Source organism: Labeo rohita, chromosome 1, assembly GCF_022985175.1.
Source record: "Labeo rohita strain BAU-BD-2019 chromosome 1, IGBB_LRoh.1.0, whole genome shotgun sequence".
Classification (NCBI taxonomy): domain Eukaryota; kingdom Metazoa; phylum Chordata; class Actinopteri; order Cypriniformes; family Cyprinidae; genus Labeo; species Labeo rohita.
In genome coordinates, this window is record NC_066869.1 from 34,954,019 (window position 1) to 34,981,555 (window position 27,537).

Below are 27,537 nucleotides of genomic sequence, written 5' to 3' on the forward strand. Positions count from 1 at the left end.
GATCATTTACAACCGCATTTGGGATCGTTTGAAGCCGCATTTAAACTGCATTTTGGAAGTTCAAAATCGGGGCACCATATAAGTCCATTATATGGGGGGAAAATGCTGAAATGTTTTCCTCAAAAAACATAATTTCTTTACGACTGAAGAAAGAAAGACATGAACATTGTGGATTACAAGGGGGTGAGTAAATTATTAGTAAATTGTTGTTCTGGAAGCGGACTTCTCCTTTAATGTTAATTTCACATTTACTAATCAAAAGTTGTGCTTGTTAACATTAGTTCATGCACTGTGAATTAACATGAACTAACAATAAACAACTGTATTTTCATTAACTAACAAAGATGAATAAATAGGGTACAACGGGGCTAAAGGCACCCTGGGGTATAAGCCGCCTTTGATATTATTTTCCTCTAATCCACTAGATGGCACAAAAACGTAGCATAGCACTTTCTAAAATATTCGCTTTTAAAGTTGCACATGCAAATTTGGCTGATTCTTGACAGAATTGCAGTTGATTCTGTGCTTACTTGATCTATGTTGTATATTTAAGTTGCAAATGAGAATTGCTAAAATGGATGCATATATTTTGAGACAAATGTCTTCTTAATGATTTTCAGTTTTTCAGATAATTAGAGGAACAGATTTTAAATAATGATAGAAAATGTAAAAGTATGGCATTTGGGGTAAAGGCACAATAATTAACATGATAAGTTCCATTTGTTGACATGACATGGTTAGGTTCAGATGGTAAATATCATATATTATGTTCGGGGTCCATCTTAGACATAATCGCCATGTTTTGAATGAAACCATCATATTTAAAAACGTGATATTAATCATATCACATAATAAAATATAATTTGCTGTTACTACTGTACATCTTTATTAAATTATTATGGGATCTCCTTCAATGCTTTCAGAATCTTTACTTTATTAAAAATGATTTTGTTTCTGTATTTTAAAATATATATATATATTTATTGTATTAACATATTTTAATGACAATATATTTATTGAACAAAAATTAATTCTTTTATTTTTTAAAATAAACAGAAAACAGTACAACATTTGTACAAGAGTTTTACAGAGTATGCAACTAAAAAGAAGATAAATTGAGAGACTTTGAGATTTTGAATGAGGCTCCATGTAACACATTTTTTCATGCAAGGTCCAGGGCTTTCTAATAGATTCAAATCACAGTAGATATGGTTTATTTTTAAAGGACTTATTTTACATAATAAATTCATCTCTTATGGATGTATTGTTCTAAAAATGCATAATGCAGTCTTGGAGGACACCACAACAGGCTTAACATGTCAAGTTGATTAAGTACAAAATGGTTGCAAATGCGTAACGGAACTCACTTTTAATTGAAATGAACTTGAATAGTCTGACTTCATCTCCTGTATAATTCAGTAGAGGAGATGTTATGTGGTGTGACAGCACTGGTGCTTGTAGCAGTCTCAATTCAGAAACCTCATAACATCCTAACAAGTTTACCTAACCTACTTTATGCCCACACTCACAGCTGTATATCTTATTGTACAATGTTTAATTGTTTCATTAATTGACCGCTCTCTATAACTATGAGCTAACAACACTAATTGAATCCATACTATATAAAAGTAGAATAGTATTTCCAGTATAAATTTAAGATATAAATATTCTTGCATGGAAGGTTTGATTTATACATACACACTGGTGTCCTATCGGGACATTCCATAGGCATAATGGTTTTTATACTGTACAAACTGTATCTTCTATTCCCTTACCCTAAGATGTTCTGCATATTTAGATTTTCAAAACACTTTATGATTTATAAGCTTGCTTCCTCATAGGGACCTAAAAAATGTCCCCACAAGGTCAAAATTTACTGGTATTACTCTCTCTCACACACACACACACACACACACACACAATTATAGTTTAAAATGGTGTAAAAGTGAGTGTTCTGAAAGGCAAAGTTATTTTATGACTTTTATTGCCCAAATTTTAATTAAAGTTATGGCACCGTAAACTCAAAATTTGTCTTTTCACCTTATTTTTTTCCATAGGACGGCCATTTGTAAATTTAATGGGTCTGGCTTCTGGTGTCATTTGCTTTCAGCTAATTTTAGCTGTACAAACAGCTCGTTTTGCTGCTTGATATTGCAAACAGGTGTTTTTACATATTATTTTAATGTATTATCATAATTATGAACACACTGGTTTCTAGTACAAACAGTTTTGCTGTTTACTGCGCTTTGTCATTCTTCTCTTATTTTCCTACAGTGGCTAATAAACCAGAAGTTTCACACATTCACAGAAAATGGCTTTCATAGGCATTGAAAAATAAGGTGGATAGGTTTTAATGAATAGCAGATGTCTGAAATGTACATCAAATTAATGGAATTACTGAATAATAACCCCATGAAATACCATGAGTATTACATTTAATACAATATGAATAACGACATGTCATTTTGCTGCCTTTTTTTTAAGTGAAAACAATATTTTTTTCCCTTATCCCTTATTCCAAAAAAACTTTGATACTTAATCTAATACAATGTCACAAACCACTATTTTCCAAAATTATTTCGACTAAATAACTCTTTCAAATGTTGACATTCAGGTAAAATGACAAAATGAAGAAGAGTGTAAGCACAAAAATAAGAACTCTTCCCCCCCAAAAACTCTTCATTGCCAACAGATGGCAGCATATCCCACTGTAATGACATTGGATGCATTAATGTTTATCTTTATGACTATCATCCATTGTGAGGAAGTGTTAAATGTGCAGTGTTAAATGTGCAGTGTTAAAAATAAAAATGGTTTGATTCACTTTGATATAACACTACGCTGCAACTTTTTCAGAAGGGCTAACTAACATTTTGATCTCATACCTGTCCTTGATCTGTTCAGGTATGATTAATCACTACTGATCTAACTGATATTTCCATGTTACCCTGGTGAAAAAACAGCATATGCTGGTAGGTATGTTTTGATGCTGGAATGCTGGTTAGGTAGGTTTTGATGCTGGGTTATGCTGGTCCTTTGCTGGTTCATGCTGGTCCTTGACCAGCAACATGACCAGCAAAAACCAGCAAAGGACCAGCTTAAACCAGCTAAGGACCAGCATAAACCAGCAAAGGACCAGCTTAAACCAGCATCAAAACCTACCTAACCAGCATTCCAGCATCAAAACATACCTACCAGCATATGCTGGATTTTTCACCAGGGCAATATGTACCGTTCTAGTATTGAGCCAGGCCCGGTCTTCAGGACTGTCTTTATGGGTCTCAAAACTACATTTATCAGAAAAGCAACAACCAGTTTGATTCTATTTCTCTGCATTCTTATTTTTCTTCAAGTGTTTTTGAGTGATTAGCTAGTTTGTTGAAACTTAGAAACCAGTGTGTCACTTACTCTTTGTTACCGTGGTAACACCATAGCCAAAAAGGAACCAATGTCACCTGCTAAAAGTAGCATAGGCTACTCAGTTAATCTGAAGAGACATCATGTAATTCTGTGTTAACACAGACACCCACATATACTGTCTCAGTGCAACTGTCTATATCTAAATGTTTATCTACATAAAAATGTACTGTGTGTTCTGGGCTGTCTCTGTCATGAAGTATTTCATTAGCTCCTGAACAAAGGAAACACAAAAATGCAAGTCATTTAAAAATGCATTTCATTTAAAGTGAAATCGGTATTTCAGTTAAGCTGGTCTGTCTTTCTTCATCTCTTCTCTTTGAGTTGATTGAGGGTCAGAAAGTTAAATTCTGTTCCTCTCTTTTTCTACAGCTTTTTTTTCTTCGCCTTCTGCCCTCCAATCTTTGGAGCTTCAACTCCAATCTTCTGAACACTCATATTCTTTCTCATATGATGAAAGGTGAGAGAGTGAGTGTAAAAGAGAGAGAGAAAGATATGGAAACCTTGATAGTGTGCCCACTAGGGTCTTCTCTGAGGTTATAAGGGTCATTTAATATAAATCTGAGCCTGTAATACTTTCCATCACACCTATTTCTTGCTTCTTGTACTTTATATGCTTATGAGATCTAATTTCTGCCTTATCCTTTGATTCTTAAAATGTCATTCTAAGAAAAAAACAACTAAGGCTCATAGCTTAGAATCTTTTTGTAATATTACATTCATTTTATTGGGGGTATATAGTGTGGGGGTTGTAATCTATTACACAGCTTCAAAACTTATTCATGTTTTTATGAAAGTATAATTATTCTAAAGATTCATCACAAATCAAAACCTTTTGTTTCCCTGATGAATGTGTCGAAACCTACATTTAGTAGTTCTACCGGGTTAAAAAAAAGACCACAGAGAGGACGCATTTATGATGCATTTATGATGCATTTATGGCTAAAGGAAATGTTCAGTAAATTGTTTTCCTCCAAATGCAAGATTTGCATGGCTGTAGGTAAGGACAGATTAAATGACCTGTGACTCTGACAAGAAAAGAAGAGAATAATACAATAAGAGTTAGTTAATGTGCTCTGAGTTGAGCTGATGGTGCATGAGGCCTGTCTTTATTCCCCAACTGTTTTCTGCTCTAGTCTGATGCTGAGAGACAGTTGTGCAAAGCTTGTGGATGCCGTGAGAAGGAGAGAAGAGGGAGAGGTCATATACCGGTGTCTGCCACCGATGGGGTTTTGGGGACTGTCAGATTCAATGCCTTGCTCTCTCATTCATAGTCCTGTGTGAGAACGCACGTCTGCAGGGGCACCAGTGTGTGATGAATCTGTTTGCAATTCATGCGGCTGCAAAGTGCAGCACACTGTAAAAGCATATGTGCTCCGAGGGCCAATTCAATTTTGCCAATCTGTAACATCAAGCAGTACAACAGAGTGTGAAATTGTTTTTAATGATAATTGATTTGTATAGGTAAAATTTACTATGATAAGCAGGTTTTTGTTTATTTATCACATGGGATTATACTTTATTAGACAGAATGCATTGTACTCCAAACTCTTTCCATAATAATGTTATCTCCAGAGAAAAAGCCAGCTTGCCTGAATCAGGTGAGAAGTGTGTACAGATCAAGCACTGTTTACAAGCGAAAACAGTCTAAAGCAGTTCTAAACAAATATGTTGATGTATTTGATATGTGAGGATAACAGGAGATGGACTTTTTTACTGAAGGAAGTGTTGTTATGGATTAGAAATATTTTGACCAGACGTGATGGTTTAACACTGCTTTTTGAATGTTAATTCTGATGCCACCCATTCACTGGGACCTAAAATGATTTTGAAATTGGAGAAGAAAATGAGATGAGATTTTTTTTTCAACCTACCCTAACTGTCTTAAACCAGAATACACACAGAGTACACACAGAGCTAGACAAGATGAGCAATTGAGGTTAAAAAGTATATAAATTGTACATTTGTTCAAAAATATCCAACCGTTACGCTAGATAAGACCCTTCTTCCTCAGCTGGGATTGTTTAGAGCCCTTTGAAGCTGTACTGAAACTGCGTTTTGGAAGTTCAAACTCACAGGCGCTATAGAAGTCCACTATATGTAGAGAAATCCTGAAATGTTTTCCTTTAAAAAAAACAATTTCTTTATAACTGAAGAAAGAAAGACATGAATGTCTTGGATGACAAGGGGGTGAGTAAATTATCTGTAAATTTTTGTTTTGGAAGTGAACTTCTCCTTTAAGCGTAAAATATGTTAAAAGGATTGTATTATCGTTGAATAATATCAGTGATTAAATGCAATATATTTAAAGTGTACCTATAAAGTATACTTGCAATAGTTCCACTTCAGTACAATCAAAATGATTTAAGTGCATTAAGTACAAAATTAGTTATTCCAATTTAGCAGACTTTAAGTGTAGTTTAGTACGCTAAAAGTACAATTGCAAGGCATTTTTATTAAGTACATAAATATGTAAATGTTTTTGTAGCATACTTAGCATGAAATAAATGTATTTCAAATACATTTTAGTGTATTTTCACTAGGGTCCACATTCCACAAAAAAAGCTATTCTTTTCAAATCAGTGTCTAAACAACAAGTTCCAATTGTGACAACCTATCCTAGAGTGTGTCAGCATGTTTTAAGTGCACTGTATCTTTTTCGCTGTATCCTGAGCAATAAGGCTGAAAATATTAAAAAAAGCTTTTTATAGTCAAAACTTCAAGGTGCTTATAGGAACTGAATTCTAAAAATAAATCTACCCTGAAAATATTAACTGAAGTGAAAAAAGTGTGACAACTAGACCCGGTTTGCCCTATCCTAACAGTAAAAAACTACAACCTTTGGACTTCAGGGACATTCCCTCATGAGCAACATGGCTTTAAATGCTTTGTAGCACAATAGTGACAGGAATCATGAATTCAACTTCAAAATGTTTATTAGTTCGTGTCTTTAACCTATGAAATATATTAAACGAGAAGAATGTAATACTTCAGATTTAGAGCACCGATCACAAACACCTGATGATGCACTTGGGCTACAAACTCATATTTATAAATCCTTACTGAACCAAATAATGATCCACGAAGAACATTGCCCAATAAAATGGGTTTAAATGTCCCTTTGGATTCAGTACTTTAAATGTTGATTTAACAAGCATTATGTCGCGCTTTCAGCATATTATCCACAGCAAGTAAGTGAAATTATTCCTGCAGCTATAGCGCGTATCCAGATGGCGTCTTTACGCATAATATAAGAGCGTGCGCCAGTTCCGTAAATCGTTAATGTATTGTTATGCATAGTGATTAGACTCTTAGCTGAGATTGATTAAACCACAGAAAAAGACAGTTAATGCTCATCGTTTAAAGATAACATGCTGATTACAGACAGACTGCTCTTGCATTGCGCTCACAAATGTGATTGAGAAATTAAAAGCAAAGGGAGAGACAGACAGAAAGAGAGAGAGGGAGAGGAAGAGGGTGCGCGCAAGTGTTACCTACCTCTGCACATAGCTCGGATGCTGACAGACTAAAGTTTCGTCGGCTTGTGTGTAAAAGGACAACTTCCCGTTACAGGAATGATGCCGAATCAAAGATATTTTGGAATTCTACACCTTGGAATTTTTATATGGACGTCATTTTGTATTAAAGGTAGGTGGTGTTGCTTTTTTACTAAAGTAAAACATAATTTGTAATCGTAAAAGTGAACTCCGTGAAGGTGAATCGTATATGAATGAGTTGCCTTTACTTCGGTGTTGTTGCAAGGTGTTAACTTAGCTTGAAAACCTTAAGTATGACAAACGACGGCTTAGAGTTACTAAATAAAAGCGAGGATTGATCATTTCACTGTGTTTTATGTGTGTTTATCTTTGAAAGAGTGTCTGTGCGATTTGCCTTAAAGCACCTCGACCCCTTAATACCCCATAACATCTGGCATGTTCGCACTGACGCATGAGCACTGACAAAAATACCGCACAACATCCTTAGGTCTGCTCGCTAATACGCCAATGTGAGACTCGAGCAGTCATGGCAAGGACAGGATGAAAGAAATGCTTTATGACCCATAATATCAGGGTATCATGGTTTAACTCATTGCATGAGTGAATGGGTATGGGCGCGCATCAAGTGCATGTCTGTGTGCTCGACTTCCTTTCGATACTTTCAATTAACGCCTCGCACAATAAATCTGTGATGTCTGAGTGGTGTTATGCCTGAACGACTTTTAATATCGATTAACTCTAAAAATGGCCGAGGTAGTTCGTATATTTCTTAGCTGACACACAGAAAATAGATTAGAAAGAAACCAAAGCGTTAACATTTGTGTGTAAACACAGACAACCAGACACAGCAAACACTGAAATGTCCCATTGCTGTTGGATTATATTAAGTCAGCACTTTTAGAAGCTAATCAAAATTTGAGGAATGGAACTAACTTTGTACAGTCCACCACACTTACATTTATCACTGAAACTGGAATTGCTCTTTTGTAAGTAACCTGTCAAATAGAGAACTTGGTTTGTGACTTTTTGGATAAGTAGCACATTCCATTCCTGAAAGCGGTCTCTTGGTGTCCTTTAATTTCCCTTATGGTCAGAGCATGATTAAAGCTCTTTGATTGATTTTGTCTGGACATTTAGTGAGAGTGTGGGTTTTAATTCTAACCATTTAAGGTGTGGGATTCCCTGAAACTATTTACAGAGGTCAAGCAAACCCATTGCCCTTAGTATTTCAGCAAAATTACTTCAATTTATGACTCTGGTCAGCTCCGTGCCAATTATGGTAATATTGTAGGACTGAGCTTGCAGATTTCTTTAAAAGGTACAGTAGAACGGTTGCAAACAAAGGGGCCCTGGATTCTTGGATGACTGTTTTCTTTCCATAAAATGCTAAGAAAATAATAGATAAAAATTAAATATATTTTCTCAAAGTCACAATAAAATCAAAATTGACAATTATTATTTTATGGATTATATTATATTTTATGGATTATTGTAGTGTAGGGTTTAATCTGATTTATCTGTGCATATTTTTTCTTTTTCTGTTTTTTAAATTCATGTGCCCTCACAATCTTCAATCAAATAACTTCCCCTCTCCCTCTTGCAAAAATATCTCTTCCCCTGAATTTTCTTCCCATAGACGTTTTCCTTAAATTGCCAGAAATGTCATTTTATCCTACATTCTGACAATATTGCCAGCATACTCCTGGCTATCATGGAGGGTTGGAATTTGTACCATGACCTTAAAATCCCGTAGACCAGAAGCTTACACTATTTGGCTGAGAGAAAATGGTCAGCATGTAGATTAGGGAGAGAGATGGCAGTCATATGTTTTGCATCAGTAACTTATTGGAAATGAGTAGCCTGCACAAAACCCAGACCTAAACCCTATAGAACTGTGAGCCTGACCTCATCATCAAGTCAGTAACATAACTCACTGAATGTGTCAATATTTGCTTTCAAAATAACAGCAAAAAGGCATTGATTCTTCCCTTTGCTTCCACATTTCTAGGAGCTTTTCCACTAGGGTTTGGAACACTGATGAAATGATTTGCTTGAAATTCAGATGCTAGAGCATCGAGATCAGCTGCTACACTTCTGATCTTTCACATAAAATCCAGTAAACATCTATATGGGCCTTACTTTGTGAACGGTGTTACTGCATGATGTTGCATTAAGATTTGTTGTCATAGAAATGGTTGGACTATAGCTAAACCTATTATTAGCACCAGTTTTTAGCCATGTATTTCATACGCTTAAACATATGCTGTTTAAGGTTGCCAAACAATGTGACTTGGCATATTAATGTAGAATTAACTGATGTGCAGTCACAGGTGTGCATATAAGCTGTGGTTTCATGCAAGGTGTATCCAATTGGAATTTAGATTCGCATTTAGGTTTGTTATAATGTGAGTAATAATTAGCCTGAACAAAGACAGCTGTTGTAAACTTGCCTCTTCCGAAAGTGTTTTTCACTAGTTCTCCAGAGTGTTCGTCACTGGGCACTTATGAGGTGTCACTGGACCAGAGTTTTCCAAAGATTTTTTTTTTTTAACACAACTGAGTATACCAGGGCTCCCCATTCCTGTAACTGGAGATCTATTGTAGAGTTCAGTTACAATCCTGCTTAGAAACACACCTAGAAAACTTTAGTTAATTAGATTAATTTAGTTAATTAGATTGATTATTAGCTATTTCAGGGATGTTCATTTGGGGTTGAAGCTAATTGTTGCCAGAAGGTATGGTTCTCCACAAAGGACTCTGCACCTCTGGTTTGCCATTTATTTTTGAAAAGACTAAGGAAAAATCACTTTAACATAAAATTCTGTTATTTTTTGAATTGGCTACCACTTTGCTAAATGGTGATCTGTTAATATGATTTTTTTTTTTTCAGCCAGAATTGCCAGAAAAGTAAAAAAAAAAAAAATTGAAAAAAAGGTTGAAAATACATATAAACTGTTGGACTTTCACTCAGAAATTGCTAGTAAATTAATAAATTACTCAAGAGAGAAAGAAAGAAATGACAAGTAACACATTACAAATAACAAGTAACATTTCCTCTCGAAATGTGTTATATCTTAACCTTAATTAAATTTTATTTGGCATTTTTGCTAATGCAAAAAAAGTCAACATACAGTTTATGTTTACTTTTGCTGAAAAAAATTGTATAAAAAATTACACTTAGAAATTGCTAGTTATTTTATATTTCAATGCAGAAGTAAGCTGTTTTCTGCTAATGTGTTAGACGTCCGGTTCATAATCCACCATAGGGAAATAACGAGAAGAATATCGAAGTGCAGTAAGCGGTAAAACAGTTTGCACTACAAACAAATGTGTTCATAATTAAGATAATACATTAAAATAATATGGTAAGACACACCAGTTTGCAGTATTAAGCAGCAAAACGAGCTTTTTGTGCAGCTAAGAATAGCTGCAATTGGATGAGACTGGAAGCCAGACACAAAAAATAGTCACAATTTATTACGCCCCATTCACACAGGGCGTCAGCATTAACGCTTCTCATTTACTTTGAATGGAGTGATGTCAAGCGTTGCCGAACTGAATTATGGGTCTGTTGCATCGCGTCACTGGCTTTGCTCAGGACAGAAGTTACATTTTTTTTTAAACTTTAAAGCGCCAATGCAGGCTTCAGCCAATCAGATCGCCTTATGCAAATATACTAGTACAGACGCTAGCCAATTCCGTTTGGTGCAGATGCTGGCCAATCACGCAAAGCTTCAGACACGCCCTCTGTAAAGCGTTAACGCTGACGCCCCCGTGTGAATGTACCATTACAAAGCGACATCAAGTAGGACATTGAATTAAACATGAAATTTTTTTTGAAGATTTATTGGAGTAAAACTTACTATATTTTCTACAAAAGTTTGTTTCTGCAACATCATACTTTTTATCTAATAATTGTGACTTTTTATGCTCACAGACCTGAGAAGAAAAGTCTAAGTTTTGAGATATAAACTCGCAATTGTGAGAACAAAGTCTAAATTGTGAGATAAAAAGTTGCTATTGCATCTTTATTTTTAATTCTACACTACCAGTCCACCAAAGTTTTTAATGTTTTTTTAAAGAAGTCGCTTCTGCTCACCAAGCTTGCATTTATTTGATCCGAAGTACAGCAAAAATATTTTTACTGTTTAAATTAACTGTTTTCTATTTGAATATATTTTAAAATGCAATTTATTCCTGTGATTTCAAAGCTGATTTTTTTGCATTATTATTCCAGTCACATGATCCTCTAATGTTCTGATCTGCTGCTCATTTATTATTATTTTTATGTTGAAAACAGCTGAGTAGAATCCTGAAGAAAAAAAATATACTTAACTGTTTTAAATATTGATAATAATAATAAAAATGTTTCTTGAACAGCAAATTATGTGACACTGAAGACTGGAGTAATGATTTGCTGTTTTGTTCACAGAAATAAATATAATTTTAAAATATATTCAAATAGAAAGGAGTTATTTTAAAAAGTAAAAAATATTTCACAATATTACTGCTTTTGCTGTATTAGACCAAATAAATGAAGGCTCGGTGAACAGAAGAGTAAAAATCTTACTGTTCAAAAACTTTTGACTGGTAGTGTATGTTGAAAATGAAGAAAACAGAATTGAAAGATGTAAACTCAGAATTCAGAGGGAAAAGTCAGAATTGCACATTCAAATTCAGAAGTGTGAGTTTATATCTTGCATTTCTGACTTGTTTCTTAGAAATTAAAGTTTATATTGCAATTCTAACAATTGTGTCTTGCAGTTCTGCAACATTTGTGAGATAAAGTTGCTATTACTTTTTCTTTTTTATTCTGGGGTGGAAACAGCCTTCCATACTTTCTTTTACTACTTACTAAATCATTTTATTACAGTGCAGTTGAGACACTATAAGACAATAGAAAAAGAATGGAGAAGGTTTTGTTTGTAAAGTGCATTTTTGAAGGATTTATCTTATGTGAATTATGTATGTTGAAGGAAAAGATTTGGCAGAGCCATTTTGTGTCCAATAACTTTTCTGTATGCAATCATCACTTAATGCAAGCAGCGACTGGCAGCCAGTAAAATGAGACAAAGAGAGGTGTAACATGCTCTCTCAGGGTTGTTGAATGAAGATCAAAATCATCTGTCATTTTCAAAGGTTGAATGTGCATATAGAAAAAAGCACTGCAGCAGTCAGTCAAGATAGGAAAGGTCTGAATTGCTTATGCTGCAGAGGTTCCCAAACTTTTTGATGCAGGATGCTACATTATTTAAAATGTAGCATTTGATGTCCATACCATGGTGTACATTTACACAAAAAATGTGTTACATGTAATCTGATTATGTAACACACTATTTAATGTTCTGCTGTTGTTATTGAATGATAAATAAAAACAACTGACAGATTAGGTCTGGCTTTCAATTGTACTGTAATGTTGAATGGCTATAATTACTAATCCCCAGAAAAAAAAAAAAAAAAAAAAAAAAAAAAACATTCAATAGAGGCATCAGTATTGTTTCCACATTAATCTGTAGAGTCAATGTGAAAAAATCCTAAATGTGATTTTTAATTACAACAATTATGGTGTTATGTGTGAATAATCTTATTCAGTACACAGCCCTATTTTTACCACCTTACCCTTGATCTTGGCTAGATGGCACAGGTAGATGTAAGCTATGATTTGTTGTAAACATACTAAAGTTAATGTACTGTAAAATTAATTAAGCTAATATTTCACACTCTAAATAATGTGTGACCTTATTTAGGCGCAAGTAAACAGAGAGCATGAGAATAAGGGATTAGTAACTTTCCAGGGTTAGCTGCTTCACCCCTGCTCTCTCTTCTCTGCCCCATTTTAGCACAGTACTGCCATTACTGAATGAATTTATTAGGAAAGTGTGCTTTGTTTAGCCCTTTCCCCCGTAGCTTGTTTTTCATCAGGGGAAGAGTGGAGCGATAGCCATTGAGCTCTTAAAGCCAGACGTTCATCACTAATCTGGACTACAACACAATCCTACAGAGAGTGAGCTGACCCATTTATTCCACAGGGATTTTCTCTTTCTCTCTCTTTTTTTCCAAAGGCTGAGGTGAAACTTGATGTATTATTAGATCGGATGATTTGATGTTTGAGTTAAAGAATATCTTGTTCCTGATCAGGCTTCCATATAAAATCATTTGCTTGTTATCCTCAGTGGAGAAGAACAGTAATTTACAACGTTTCTGATTCTGATCTAACTTGTGCTGCCATAATCATACTTGGATTGACATAAATCCCCATAAAAGGCATGGACTGTGAGTAAGCAAACACACACACATACACACATCTGTATCTGATCCTTTCCAGCAGAAGATATAATCACAGATAGAAGAGCTTGAGAAATCAAAAAGAACGAAAAACAAAGTCTGTCTTTTTCTGTTTCTTTCTTTGTCCCTTAAACAGTCTCTAGTATATGCATTTTCTCACTTTTTCTGGTGGATAAAGACCCAAAAATGTTTTAAGATATATAATATTTTGTAAGTGCAAATAATAAAATTGAACTACAGTAATCATTTAATCATGCAAAGTCATAGCAAAATGAATAGACTTACTGCAAGAAGGAGAAAACGCTCCCCAACAACCATATTTCCAATCAAATGCTACAGTATATTGGCACAAATTGATTGTCAGACATTCAAACATATAAAATTTACTTTAAAAATTAACAAAACTTTGCAAAGTAAAAAGAAAATACAATGCATTAAATACAGGTTCCCTTTAAAAAAGGAAAAACAACTTATTATTATTAATAATATTATTACATACACTGCCATTCACAGGTATGGTATCAGTAAGATTTTTAATGTTTTTTAAAGAAGTCTCAAAAATACAGCAAAAAAACTGTAATACTGTGAAATATTATTGCAATTTAAAATAGTGGTTTTATATTTTAATGTACTTTAAAATATAATTTATTCCTCTGATGCAAAGCTGTATTTTCAGCATCATTACTCCAGTGTTACATGATCCTTCAGAAATCATTCTAATATGCTCATTTATTAACAGTGTTGGAAACAGTTGTGATGCTTTTTATTTATTTTATTTTATTTTATTAGGATTCTTTGATTAATAAAAAGGTCAAAGACATTTATTCAAAATAGAAATCTATTTAAAATAGAAATTTGTAACAATATACACTACTGTTCAAAACTTTAAGGTCAGTAATTTATAAGGTAAGAAATTAATAATTTTATTCAGCAAGGAGGTGTTAAACTGATACAAAGTGATAGTACAAACATATATTGTTAAAAAAGATTTCTATTTTAAATAAATGCTGTTCTTTTAATTCATCAAAAAATCCTAAAAAGAATCACAGTTTTCAAAAAATATTAAGCAGCACAACTGTTTCCAACACTGATAATATATCATCATATTAGAATGATTTCTGAAGGATTGTGTGACACTGAAGCCTAGAGTAAAGATGCAGAAAATTAAATTTTGCATCACAGGAATAAATAATATTTTAAAGTACATTTAAATAAAAAACAATTATTTTAAGCTAATAATATTTCACAGTATTACAGTTTTTTTTTCTGTATTTTTGATCAAATAAATACAGCTTTGATGAGCATAAGAGACTTCTTTAAAAACAATCTTACTGATCCCGAACTTTTGAACAGCAGTGTATCATTGTTGCTGTTTTAATAATACTGATATATTGTTAAGAATAAAACATTTCAAAATATGATCCTAAATCCAATGTAAAATCTTAAAGCAAAACCATTTTTTTGTGTATTAACACATACTCTATCTAATCTTAGTTCTCCTCTTCTCTTCCACTACTTGCACATTATGTCCAGCTTTTTCTTTTTACCAGTCTCACTGTCACAAAGCTTCCATTGAGCTCTTTTTGCTATTATGTTTCAACATTTGCATGAAGTTCAATAAATCACCCATCACACAATCACTGTCAGGTTCAAACTCTCTGTGAGCTTGTTGATCTCATAGCCACCCGTCTCCCTCTGGAGTCTCCTTGATTGTTGTTTGGGGTTGAGCACTGTATGCTAGCACTCGAGTGTGAGGAAAAGTTCAGTGAGGGCTTGTTTCCCAGGCAGGCTGAAGTGACATATATTTGTTCCAGGCTTTTTAAATATGTAATATCACTCTGTCCCACATTATGTTTCACAGCTTCTGTTTGCTCAGCTTTGACTTTAAACCTCAGCTGTTGTATTTGCTTCATTTGTAATTTGAGCTTGTGTATGTGTGTGTTTTAAATGTTTCTAATTAGCTAGCTAGCTAGCTAGATTGATAAATATATTAGATGTTGAAAGATCAATATTAAAGACTTGTGGTGGCTTCACACAGTAAACATTTGCAGAAAAGATTTTAAAAAGGACACCAAGTATGACCATAAAAGAGTTGTTTACTGGTTTATTTTAGTCGTGTCTTTGCTATTAACCATTTTATTGCCATAATTATCGTTTCAAAACCATGTGCTTGTAAAGTTGAGAAAATTAGTTAGTTCCCCCGAGGTAATAGAGGGTTAATCAATGATGGCCCATACATAGTAATGAGAATGTGCCGACCAGTGGGAAAAAGGGGTTTAAATAAGTAATGAAATTTAACGAACGTGACTTAAAGGCTTTTATGCGCCGTAGTTGCGACCAGGATAGAGTAGGTCTGAAATACAACAGCCACAGTCTTTTCTATAGGCCTACCTGAAATATGCATTTGAATCACATCCACCAGATACTGCATAACCCTCAGGCTGAAATGGGCCTGAAGCCCAAACACTTATTCCATTAGGATGAATTAGGATGATCTGGAACACCTAAGCTCTGATGTGTACATTTCACAAGCAAGTCTATGTTAACACTAGACTCATTTGTGATGCCAAATGCCTTGCCTTCAGTGTAAATGAGAGTAGACGGCTGCAATCTGGGGGGTAGTGGGAAAAAGAGCAGGCAAATCAGACAAATCTCACTTCTCATGTGGATCAGCAATCTACATGTGCATTTCTTTTATATTCTCTCTGACCAATTAAGTGCATACAGGAGAACAAGTAATCCAATTTATCTAGTTTCACCAGAATATGTGTCTGCTGTGTCAGAATGTTTCTCAGTTTTAGTGTTAATAAAAACATGTTTTCAGAAATATGATTTAAATGACATCAATGTCAGAGTGTTGTGTTCACAAAACATATATTACACAGAGTTAACATTTTTAGACCAGAACGAAACATCACGCCAGTGATCAGTGAGCTTTGAAGTGAGTAAGTTGTTTCCCTTCATATTCTTAGTTTGTGCAATTGTTAAGAAGCAATTGATGCATCTAGCTCTGAAAGAGTATCAAATCAGAAAGCATTTCTAACTGGTATACAGGGGCGCCACTGTGGTTTCTGGGCGCCCTGAACAGCTTATTGACTCAGCCCCCCCATGATCCCCCTCGGTAGAAACACATGGGTGACCTACCCTAGGTGACCACAAGTGGTCCATCTGTGCAAACTGTTCATTTCAAATCCTAGCAGAATTGTCATGTTTGTATAAAGTGTACTTTAAAGTGTAACACACGTTAGTACACTTTTAATGAGTACTTCTGTAATAAAGTTAAAATAAATGTTTATATTTGAAAGGTTTTTGTATTTGAACTCTTTTCCAACAATGACTGTATGATTTTAAAAACCATCTTTTCACACTGAGGACAACTGAGGGACTCATATGCAACTATTACAGAAGGTTCAAGTGCTCACTGATGCTCCAGAAGGAAACACAATGCATTAACAGAGGAGTGAAAACTTTAAATTTGAAGTTCAGGGTAAATTTAACATATTTTGTCACCTGGAAAACATGTAAGTATCTTCTGCAACTTCTGAAGGACAGTACTAAATGAAATATATATATATATTTTGGAAAAATAAGAAAAATGTACACATCTTCATTCTGTTCAAAAGTTTTCACCCCTGGCTCTAATAACATGCATTTTGTATGATCCCTTTTATTTTGGTAAAAATAATTAACATTTTGCAGATTCTGCAAGGTGTAAGTAAACTTTTGCATGTATTTATTTGTTTATTTTTATTTTACTTAATATTGCAAGACACAGTGCACTCTAAAAGTTTCAGTCCCTCATGATTAAATTTACGTTACGTTACAATTACAAATCAATTCTCAATTTTTCGATTTTTAATACGATTCATGATTCATCAAATTTTTTTGTGCACACTGGACATTAAACGCACCAGTCTTTTGATACGAAAACACACCAGTCTATAGTATGGGTAACCCTGACTCAAGAAATCAGTGTTATTAACTATAAACTTCATAATAAATCAAAAATATTTTACACTTCCCATTAGGGGTGTGCTTGAATCCGAATACTGTGTTCAGAAAGGAAATGACATGTACTACCGAAATCCTAAAGGGTATAAATACGAGACGGGGGAAAAATATATTTCAATGCTTTCTATCACAATTATATCATTGGGTATATATACAGCATATAAATAGTGGGAATCAGGGAGCCGTTATTAATGTGCGGGGCACTGAAATCGCTTTTGAATGCACGTTCCCTTTTTACTTTCACTTTCGAGATTCTCGATCACACGTACTATGTGTATACTATGGAGCGGCAGTACTTACCACACATCTTACAAGATCTTTGTCAGTGGTGCACAGGATCTGCAAATCATTTGCCATCATCTTATCAGTCATCTCTCCTTACTCAGTTTATGAGGGAAGTGAACAATTGTATGTACTGTAATGTAACTGCTAGCATGTGGCTAACAATGTCCCTTTAGTGCCTCCTTAGAATGCATTGTTCATCCCTAATTCCCATAATAACAAAAGATCGATAACTCTGACGATGTTCCCACAACATCATGTTATTATTATTATATTAACTAGAAAATCAATTTTTGACTTTTCTGAATCGATGCAAATCGCTAGAAGACTGCGTGAAGTGATGTGAAGTGATCCCCCCTTCTACTAAAAGTAGTAAAATATTCAATACACGCATGATGTTTTAATGTTTTTGTCTTTTTTAATGGTATCTGTCAGTCTGAAGAGTTGTCTTAGTCATAGCAAATTATTATTATTTTTTTTTAAATAAGAGAGAGAGTTATAGTAAATTGCAGAAATTAGTGCAAAAAATGTCCCAGATTACTCTGATTATGTAAGAGAACAAAAGAGAAATTAATGTGTTGCCTTTGACGGAATCTGTCATTTCCTCACAGTAGGGACCTCGTTAAGACTGTCAGTCATTCTCGTCATGGCTGTAATCCTTTAGTGTCATAGTGTTAAATCCTCTGTTGCCTCCTCTGTTGTTGGTACTCCATGCTGTGTTTGGTGTGTGTATGTGTGAGTGATACTATTGCCGAACCAGACTTTTAGAAAGTAAACTTTCAAAGCAACTTTCAAATAGGATTTTTAGCCTGAGCGTTTACAAGCCCAGTCTGTATCCTGCTGCTCAGGATGTCCTGTATCCAGCAGCTATCACTTTTCTTGTGGGAACAGGAGATTGAAGTTTCATTCTTTAACAAACGCTCATGCATTGAAATGCATGCCTGACATTTCCTTTAATGGAAAGGATTTCAATAAAACACAGTGTGCGGCAGAGGTGTGGTTATGACTTCTAAGAAATAGTTTCTGCAAGTATCAGTCGTTAGAAATGCCAGGAGAAAAGAGCACCATATTGAATCAAAAAAAAAAAAGTTTAATGATATATGGTTTAGTGGTAATTAAAAGGAAGGACAAATATTCATTCATTTGAACATCAAAGTTGACATCCTTTTGCTCAATAAATAAAGGAAATGAATACATTTTCAAAACCATTGGCAATGATTTATGTGTATGTAGAGATTAAAGTCAACGCTTGCTTGTTGTTTGGCAGGTTTGACATTGATATGATGCACATCTTGCATCAAAATGCTGAGAGTTTGCATCAGTGCATTCATTCAAATCTTGATTCATGTTGAACAGATTTTATGCGAGCTGCATATTGTTTGCTCTGTCTCGCTCTCTCTGTCTCTCGTCATCACAGACACACAGAACATACGCTCCTCTTAATTTCCTCATGTGCATTATGAGTCAGGCGAGTGTGAATGATGCCTCTCGTTTAGAATATGAATGAATTCCTTTGATTTATGAAGGAAATTCTGCTTATATAATAGAATAACCATACTGAATCTAAACATAGACATCATCACAGATGTTCCAAGAAAATTCAATTATCCACATGGAATTATCCCGGACTGCTAATATTATGTCATTCGTTAGTTTGTTGAAATTTTCCGTTTCATCTCTCCATCTCATCGTGTTTTTTACATTTGAGAAAATCCCATTTGTACACATCAGGGCGCTTTAGACCATCTTTGGAAGGAGTGTGTCACTTATGAATATTTTATACTGCTGATACGCTGCAGTTTTACATATTCTTTTCTTCTCTCAGAATGTTCCCTGTGTTTTTATCTACAAGACAACAGCAATGTCCCTCAGGATATTAGTCTCAGTTACTGAGTCGCCTATCAGAGCCTGTGGAAATCAAATCTGTCTAACAATAAATTAATAATTTAACCCCAAACCATCTGTCCGTGAATTCGGTCTTGATTGGATAGTTCACAAATTTTTGTCATTGTTTACTCTTCTTCCAAACCATTATGACACATTAAGAGAGAATTATAATGGGCATGCAATTATTGTCAAGCCTCAGGAAAATGACCAAAACATTATCATGGAATTCCACAGGACTTATGTGCTATATATATGTTTTCTCAGATCATGTAGAATATTTGTATTGTACTTTATTGGTTCTTTTGCCTCATTCTTTAAAATTATTAGGGGGTCAAGCGCGTAGCGCTGAAACCCTATTATAATTGTTAGAATGGTCACGGATCAGTGATCTCCATGTAAAATTTATTGTGCAGACCAAACCGTAAGTCAGAAAAACTTGAAACTTGGAGGCATGGTAGTACTCACACCGCCTCCAATGTGACCAAGGCTCACCCCAATTGTCCTGATGGGGGCGCTACAGTGAACAAAAGTACAAATCGGTCATACAGTAACTCCTAAACCATCAGTCGAAGGCTCAAGTGTCTTATGTCATTGGAATCCTTGGCTCACGTCGGACAAAAGATTTGATCTGCAAAATTTTTGGGTATTTCACATTTTTTGATAAACCTACTTTTGCGAACTTCTAGGTTTTTCGCCTGATCGGAACCAAACCAGTGCAGAAAGATTCTCTGGAGGAAAAAAAAGGCAAACTTTCAACTCACTGGAGGAGGTCACAGGAAACAAATTACAGAGCTTGGCCACTCTGTGGTGGCACTATTAGAGGGAAAAACATAAAAATTACTATAACTGTGCAGCCATTTGTCCTTTCAACATGAAAATTGGTGTGCACGGTCTTGGTCCAAAGTGCCACAACTGTCTGTAAGCACATTTGTGTATCCTAAAAACATTGGCTGAAGAACCTTGAGCACCTGTTAGACAAGGTTAACGGAAGCCGATCAGAGCGAAAGTTTGACTCACAGCCCCAAAGGTCTGAGAGAAATTTAAAAAAAAAACTGTGGGGTGATATTGCATTTTTCAAGGGCGTAAACAATTATACATGGCTCAGTTTTTCATACATTCATGCAATATTCGTTTTATACGTTAGAACTCCTCATTCCGGACAAGTTTGCGCTAGAACCACTGCTGTCAATCAGATTGTTTGTTAAACGATTGAGAAGATGTCAAAAACCTACTTTTGCGAACTAGTCCTAGGTTTTTTCCTCAATCTTGAATTTACCCTTTGGGAGACTGTAACGGGGTCGTTTAGAAAAGGGGCCTGTCAAAATTTAGGCAAAATCCTATAAAGCCTAAAGGAAAACTGAAAACTTCATGAAACCTGCTGAGCACATGAGACAGGTGATTCTAAACAAACATGCAAAGTTTTAAGGAAATCGGAGCACAGCTGGCACTATAACAGTTAAAAGGGACTCAAAACTCTGTATTTCTATGGTAAATGACCTGGTTTTTCCAATAATGCTTTTTTAATGATTGATTTAGGTGGGAACAGCTTTTAAATAATTTGTCTTTTTCCCTTATATGCTTAAATGCCTTAAGTGCTTGAACCCTGATATTCCTGCTTGCAGCTATATTTGTAATTATAACTGTATGGAAAGAACTACCAGTACATTCTGAAAATTTGGAACTCCATGAAGGTCAGCAAATAATTCCGGAATTTTAATCCCTTTATTTCTTCCTATAGACTCGTTACAGGGGGAATATCAGCGGAAGTTGTATAAGGAGTTGATGGAGAACTATAACAGACTGGAAAGGCCTGTGCTCAATGATTCGGCACCCATAGTTGTGGAGCTGGGACTCACACTGCTTCAGATCATAGACGTGGTGAGTGTCTGCTTCTGCTTCTGTTTTGTGTGATCTTCCTTTCATGATGCTGATTTGCATCACACCAGGCATATTCCACAGGTGATTTGCAATTGATTCCAGTGGTGATTTGCAGTTGGATCCATCCTTTACTGCTGAATCCACTGATTTTAGTTTGATTGATAAAATTCTATATGCAGTGTGCTGAAGGTCATTTTATCTTTGTTTTGGCATCAAAATCAATTTAAAAATATGTATATTATTCACCGCCATTCTAGTATATCCAAGAATTTTCCTGGGTCAAAAACAGTCTTTGATGTTAGCTTAGATGTGGTGGAACTCTGTCTCTACACACACAAAGCTGGTTGATTACATAATTGCAATTTGTGTGTTTACAAATGTTATACAGTGACCCCAAAAATATAAATACATTATGTAACAAAATATCAAACCAAAAATAGAGTTTGTTATAATTATTAAACAATAGATCTATTTAAGGATCAACTCAATTTTCTGATTGTATTTAGGAAACTTTCAACAATAGTGGAGCATGTCCTACTCTGCTAGGAGACATGCACTTTTAAAAATAAAGGTTATTTTTCGGGATCTATGGTTCCATGAAGAACCTTCAACATTCATAGAATCTTTTTATTGCAGTGTTATAGTGAACAAAATTCTTCACAACTGTCCTTCATAACTGTTCAAAAGTAGTGCATTTTTCATTGTAAACATCAATAGCCTAATGTTTTTTCTTCAAAGTGTTATGGGAGGTACAACTAACTTAACAATTAACACCTCTGTAGGCTATAGTTACAGTATTACAATATTCTGACTTGCTTGGACCCATGAGTAGACCACTTCACTTGGGGACTGTGCTGTTAATGAAAGTGTTTGTTTTCTGCTCCTTAGCAGATGTTCTTTTCCGTCCAGCAAGCTTAAATAATTTTTTGTACTTCTGAAGGCAACCGAGACCCATTGCCCAGTTGTACTAAACCCTTTAATTTAAGAAAATCTTTAATTGAAATAATTGTAAGCTTGGATTTTCCTAACTTAAGTGGTCTGTTGCAACCAACGGCAGTTTTTTTTTCTAATATCAGAGAACAAAACGGCTTTAACAGAGAAAATAATTATATAAATATGCTCTTACTGAATTTCGAGTTCAGCAAAAAGTCATGTCATGCATAATATTGACAAATCCATATATGTAGCTATTTTTATGTTGTAAAACACACAATAATTATTTTGAATCAACCCAGTAAATGATATAACATCTTACCTTTTTGGAGGTTATCCTAATTTAACAGCATTCTAAAGAAGTATTTTTAGCAACACAAAATATTCTTAACTCTTTTTTTTTGTTAGAATATAAAAAAATAGCAGTTTAAAAGATTTTTTTTTCTTAAGATAGTTTTGTGAATCCAGCTCCAGTTGAAAAGTTTATTTTCTCTAGAAAGTCTTTTTGAAGACACTGTGACACATTTTCCTTTTTCATTTTATCTTACCCTTTTTATATGCCAAACGAATACGTATGTTGATGTTTCATCACAGCAGGAGTCCCTGAGCATGAAAAGAGCCACATAAAACATTAATAAGATCACATTTTGGCTGAGTAGCTATTGCATTTGACAGTGCATGCATATCAATCACATAAATATCTATAGGCAATGAATAAGGTGGACAAATATATGATTATTAAGTTAATTTTGTCTTCAGGACTATTTTAGTTCAGTCTTTATAACCATCGTGTTACAAAACCCGTGTTTTGAAATCATTTACAATAGCCCTGCATGATGCCCCTCATGGATGTGGTGAGGATCAAACATCCATATGGTTAATCCAGCTCTGGCTTCTTGGCATATAAGACTTAAACTATATGCATTTTGATACTGCAACTTCAGTAAAAAAACATGTGCTCTGCACTTTACATTTTGCCCTAAAGAATTAATGATGTTTAGGTCTAGTGATTTGTGAAGCCATCGAAAGCATTTATCACCATCCTTGCATTTATAAGAGTTTTGAATTTCATTTAACAGCATGCAGTTTAGCTTTAAGAGTGCAATGTGTTTGCATGACAGATTATCCTGTGAAATGGCTGACGACCATTAAATGTATATGCAGAGCATTTATAAGACTTAAAGCCTAAAGTCTGTCATTTCTGTGAATCTACTAGATGTCATATAGAAAATAACCCGTCAAACACTATTTTACAGATTCTTCTTGAATTTGAATAGTTTTTTACCCACTTTCTTTATGCAAACAATTAAAAAAAAAAAGTATGCATGCCTGACTGTCCCATTTCCGCTGTCCCAAAGGCCCCGTCACCCGGCTGAAATCTATCTCCATTCATCCATCTCACCATGTGAATTATGAAATATCTGTTTATCCTGTGTGTTAAATCATGGCTGCCGTGGCGTGGCTGCAGCGCGGCCCCAGATGGTGAGAGGCCCATAGGCTATGACTGGGATGCTGTGAAACTGTGAACGCATGAGTTGTTCGCAATCAGCTAAGGGGGGCTGGGGGTGGCAGCTGCCACACCATTCTACATCACCGCAGTGCCGGGAGGGTTATGAGTGTGAGGATAGGTGGACTGTGAGAAACAAAAGCTGAAAAATACTTGGCACTGAAAAGGCCTCTGTTTGATTTGTAATGCAGTGTGTCCATTATATTACAACATGGAATAGAGTTCATGTGGAAGAAAACTTTCCTGTATCAGAAGTAGCTTAAATAGAAACAGCTTGTAGTTTTTGGGGACAATAGAGAGTTTGGAATTAATGTTGGTTGATGAGGGAATGGAAGCCTGATAGTTAATGATCTGGAATTGAAAACGTAAGGAAGGTTCAAATCTACACAGGTGCTGATATTTTTTCAGGTTTGTGGCTGCTATACCCTACAAAAGATTTTTAGGTTCTTTTGTTTACCACAGCGAAAAATTGTGTTTATAGTAAGACACAAACAATCAAAGTATAGGGTCATGGGGTCAGCTAATGAACATTAAAATATGCATTGTTTCAAAAGTAAGACATTATACACCAGAAACAGGAAACAAGAAAGTGCCTGTACATTGATGGGAACCAGTAACTTATAACCATAAGTTCATACAAAAGTATTCCCACCACAAAAAGAACAATTTTAGGCAAATGTACAGCTCAAATCATAAGAAGCTTTTTGCTGAATAATTAATGTGAGAACTTTAACAAAAATATGAGGTTCGCATTTTTGCTTTTAAACCTCCTAGAGCACTGGCCCAGTTTACTTACGTGATAAGAGCATTACTGTAACCACAGTAAAAAAAAATAATTCATAATAATAAAAACCTGGGGACAAGTTAATTTATTTTTGATAATCAACATGCTGTTAAAAATAATCAAAGGAATCATCTGAAAATGAAAATTCTGTCATGAATTACTCACCCTCATGCTGCTCCAAACCCAAAAGACCCATAAGTTCATCTTCGAACACAAATTAAGAATTTTTTTTTTAAGAAAAACAATTTACAAATACTCACCCCCTTGTCATTCAAGATGTTCATGTCTTTCTTTCTTCAGTCTTAAAGAAATTGTGTCAATGTGGTGTCAAACGATCCCAAATGCGTTTGTAAACGATCCCAGCCGAGGAAGAAGGGTCTTATCTAGCGAAATGATTGATTATTTAAAAAAAAATAATGATATAATTTATATACTTTTTAATATCAAACGCTCGTCTTGTCTTACTCTCCCTGAACTCTATGTATTCTAGCTCAAGACAGTTAGGGTATGTCGAAAAACTTCAAACGTATTTTCTCCCTCAACTTCAAAATTGTCCTATTTCGCCGTTTTACCTTTTTGTTAAGGGTGTTTGATTTTCTTTGCATGTTCACTTTGCAAAGACTGGGTCGGTACTTCTGCAGCAATGTAGGATGATTTTGAAATAATTTTTGAAGTTGAGGGAGAAAATACGGTTGGAGTTTTTCGACATACCCTAACTGTCTTGAGCTAGAATACACAGAGTTCAGGGAGAGTAAGACAAGATGAGCTTTTGAGATTAAAAAGTATTTAAACTGTATTTTTTTCAAATAAAAATAACCGATCGTTTTGCTAGATAAGACCCTTATTCCTCGGCTTGGATTGTTTACAACCGCATTTGGGATCGCTTGAAGCTGCATTTAAACTGCATTTTGGAAGTTCAAACTCAGGGCACCATAGCAGTCCATTATATGAAGAAAAATCCTGAAATGTTTTCCTCAAAAAACACAATTTCTTTACAGCTGAAGAAAGAAAGACATGAACATCTTGGATGACAAGGGGGTGAGTACATTATCTGTAAATTGTTCTTCTGGAAGTGGACTTCTCCTTTAACTAAAGTATCAAGATGCATGTGTGTGAAAACATCTTTTAAACCTGGAACAGAATTTAAAAGAGGTCTTATGGAGGTCCAACACCATGTATTACCATATTTGACCCTTTGTATATGTGTTTACATGTCCTCATAATGGTTCAGCAAACAAAAAGTGAATTTGCGGAAAGCAAACAGTGAGGGAAGGTTCATTTCAGGGCAGGAATCTCTCACACTCACCGTCTGCCCAGAGAACCAGTTACCCCTCTGTGACCTCCATCCTTCTGTCCTCCAGCCTCCATACTGTATAGTCCTGTTTCTCTCACTGCCTGCCGTCCCCAGACCACAAGACAGCCAGCACCACTCTCTCGCTTTCTCTCATCTCTCTTTTTTCAAGAAAAGACCAGTCTGTTCACAGGTCATATTTAGTACCAGTGTTGTAGTTGAGACCAGCCCATTCATGTCAAGACCAAGACTAGAAAAGGGTCGAGTCTGAGTCTCAGACAAGATTGAGACCAGAAGTGGGTTTATTTTTTAAAACAGGGTCAAGTGGGTTTATTTTTTAAAACTGAAGTAAGTTTTTCCAGTATTTTGGTGAGCATCTGCATGCACTTTCTCTTTGTCTGTTTATAATAAAAACAGATCAACAAACATACATGAAATAATAAAGACTTGAATTTCAGTTTATTCCTCACACAACAAACCAAATTCCCGCTGTGTGAAAATACTGTCAGAAATATTAAACTGCTTATGAGCCCTACAAACAATGTAATAGTATGCAGCAAATGCACTCCATACCACCTCCCAATTCCTGACCTCATTCAAGTCACGCACAAAAGAAAATAATCAGTCGCTGATTAATATTGGATGTCAATCAAATCGCCAATCGAGTGAAATAAATTTAATTAAATGATAATAATCGTAATGATAATTAGCAGAGCTGGTTTTTGATGCAGATTTCATGATGTACTAGCTCTCGATTTGATATTTATTTATAAATATTACAGGTACTATTTTTTTTTTCTTTTGAAGGAACAAATCTCTCCCAAAAATGGTGTAAACTTGGAGTCTCTCTAACTTGGTACATTAAGACAATGTTGAAGATTATAATTAATAACAGTGCACAAACAATTAATTTGGACTATTACATGAACGTTGATATATTTCAGTAAGTTGAACTGTTTCTTTCAACATACCTTCTGATGTTCATTCAGGTTTATTATCAATATTTTCAACCCAGCTCTATAACTTAGTTGACTTTTTTGAAGAGACTTGGCTGATCACAGGAAAAACATTAGAAAAGTGTCCATAATTTTCCATCATTAAATCATTCTGTAATCACTCAGCTCTAAGTTTTCTATTTTTTCACTCCAATCTCACTCCCTGTTCACTGGTAAAAGAAAACCCCTTATAATTTTTGTCTCCTATATATCACACATTTGCACTTATGCCTCTCTACATGTATATCAAGACCAGAGGTTGCGTTAGACTTTAAAATTGTCCGTCATTTTTAAATTTCCTAAAAATTTCACCATAATCTATTATTACCCGTCATATTATTATTATTATTTTAATTATAATAACACATTTAATTGATTTTATTTTTGTTCACAATTTCATTAGCAATCATGAACCTACAGGACAATATAGGCTTATACATTTATTTTGAAGAGAACAGATGAACAGAGACTGTTCAACACCACACCCGTAGTGATAGCTGAGGATATTTATGGATTTTAATAGGTTCTCATTTTTATGAACCAATATATGTTCTTAAATCACAGTCGATATCACAGTGATAAATGAACAGTACATATTGCGCCTCCCATCCAATAAATTGCAATAGGCTAAGCTTTGTGCTCTGTTACTTTGATATGAAAAAGTCTCAGATTTCAAATTCTGTCCATTTCATTAGGAAATTCAAGTAATAAATACCATTTTGGTGCTGTTTAATGTGGCGTGATAGATCGCTGGCTTAAACTGGGTACTG

At 34.8% G+C, this 27,537-nt stretch overlaps 1 protein-coding gene across 1 annotated transcript in view; it reads left to right on the forward strand.

The window, feature by feature from the left end:
• Positions 1–6,756: 6,756 nt before the first annotated feature.
• The window catches only part of chrna8 (cholinergic receptor, nicotinic, alpha 8), a 63,668-nt gene continuing 42,887 nt past the window's right edge, over positions 6,757–27,537 (forward strand). Inside the window, exons 1-2 of the mRNA XM_051111337.1 lie at positions 6,757–7,065; positions 21,118–21,257. Coding sequence (XP_050967294.1) covers positions 6,993–7,065; positions 21,118–21,257 — 213 coding nt within the window. The 5' untranslated portion in view covers positions 6,757–6,992. The remainder of the gene's footprint in view (positions 7,066–21,117; positions 21,258–27,537) is intronic.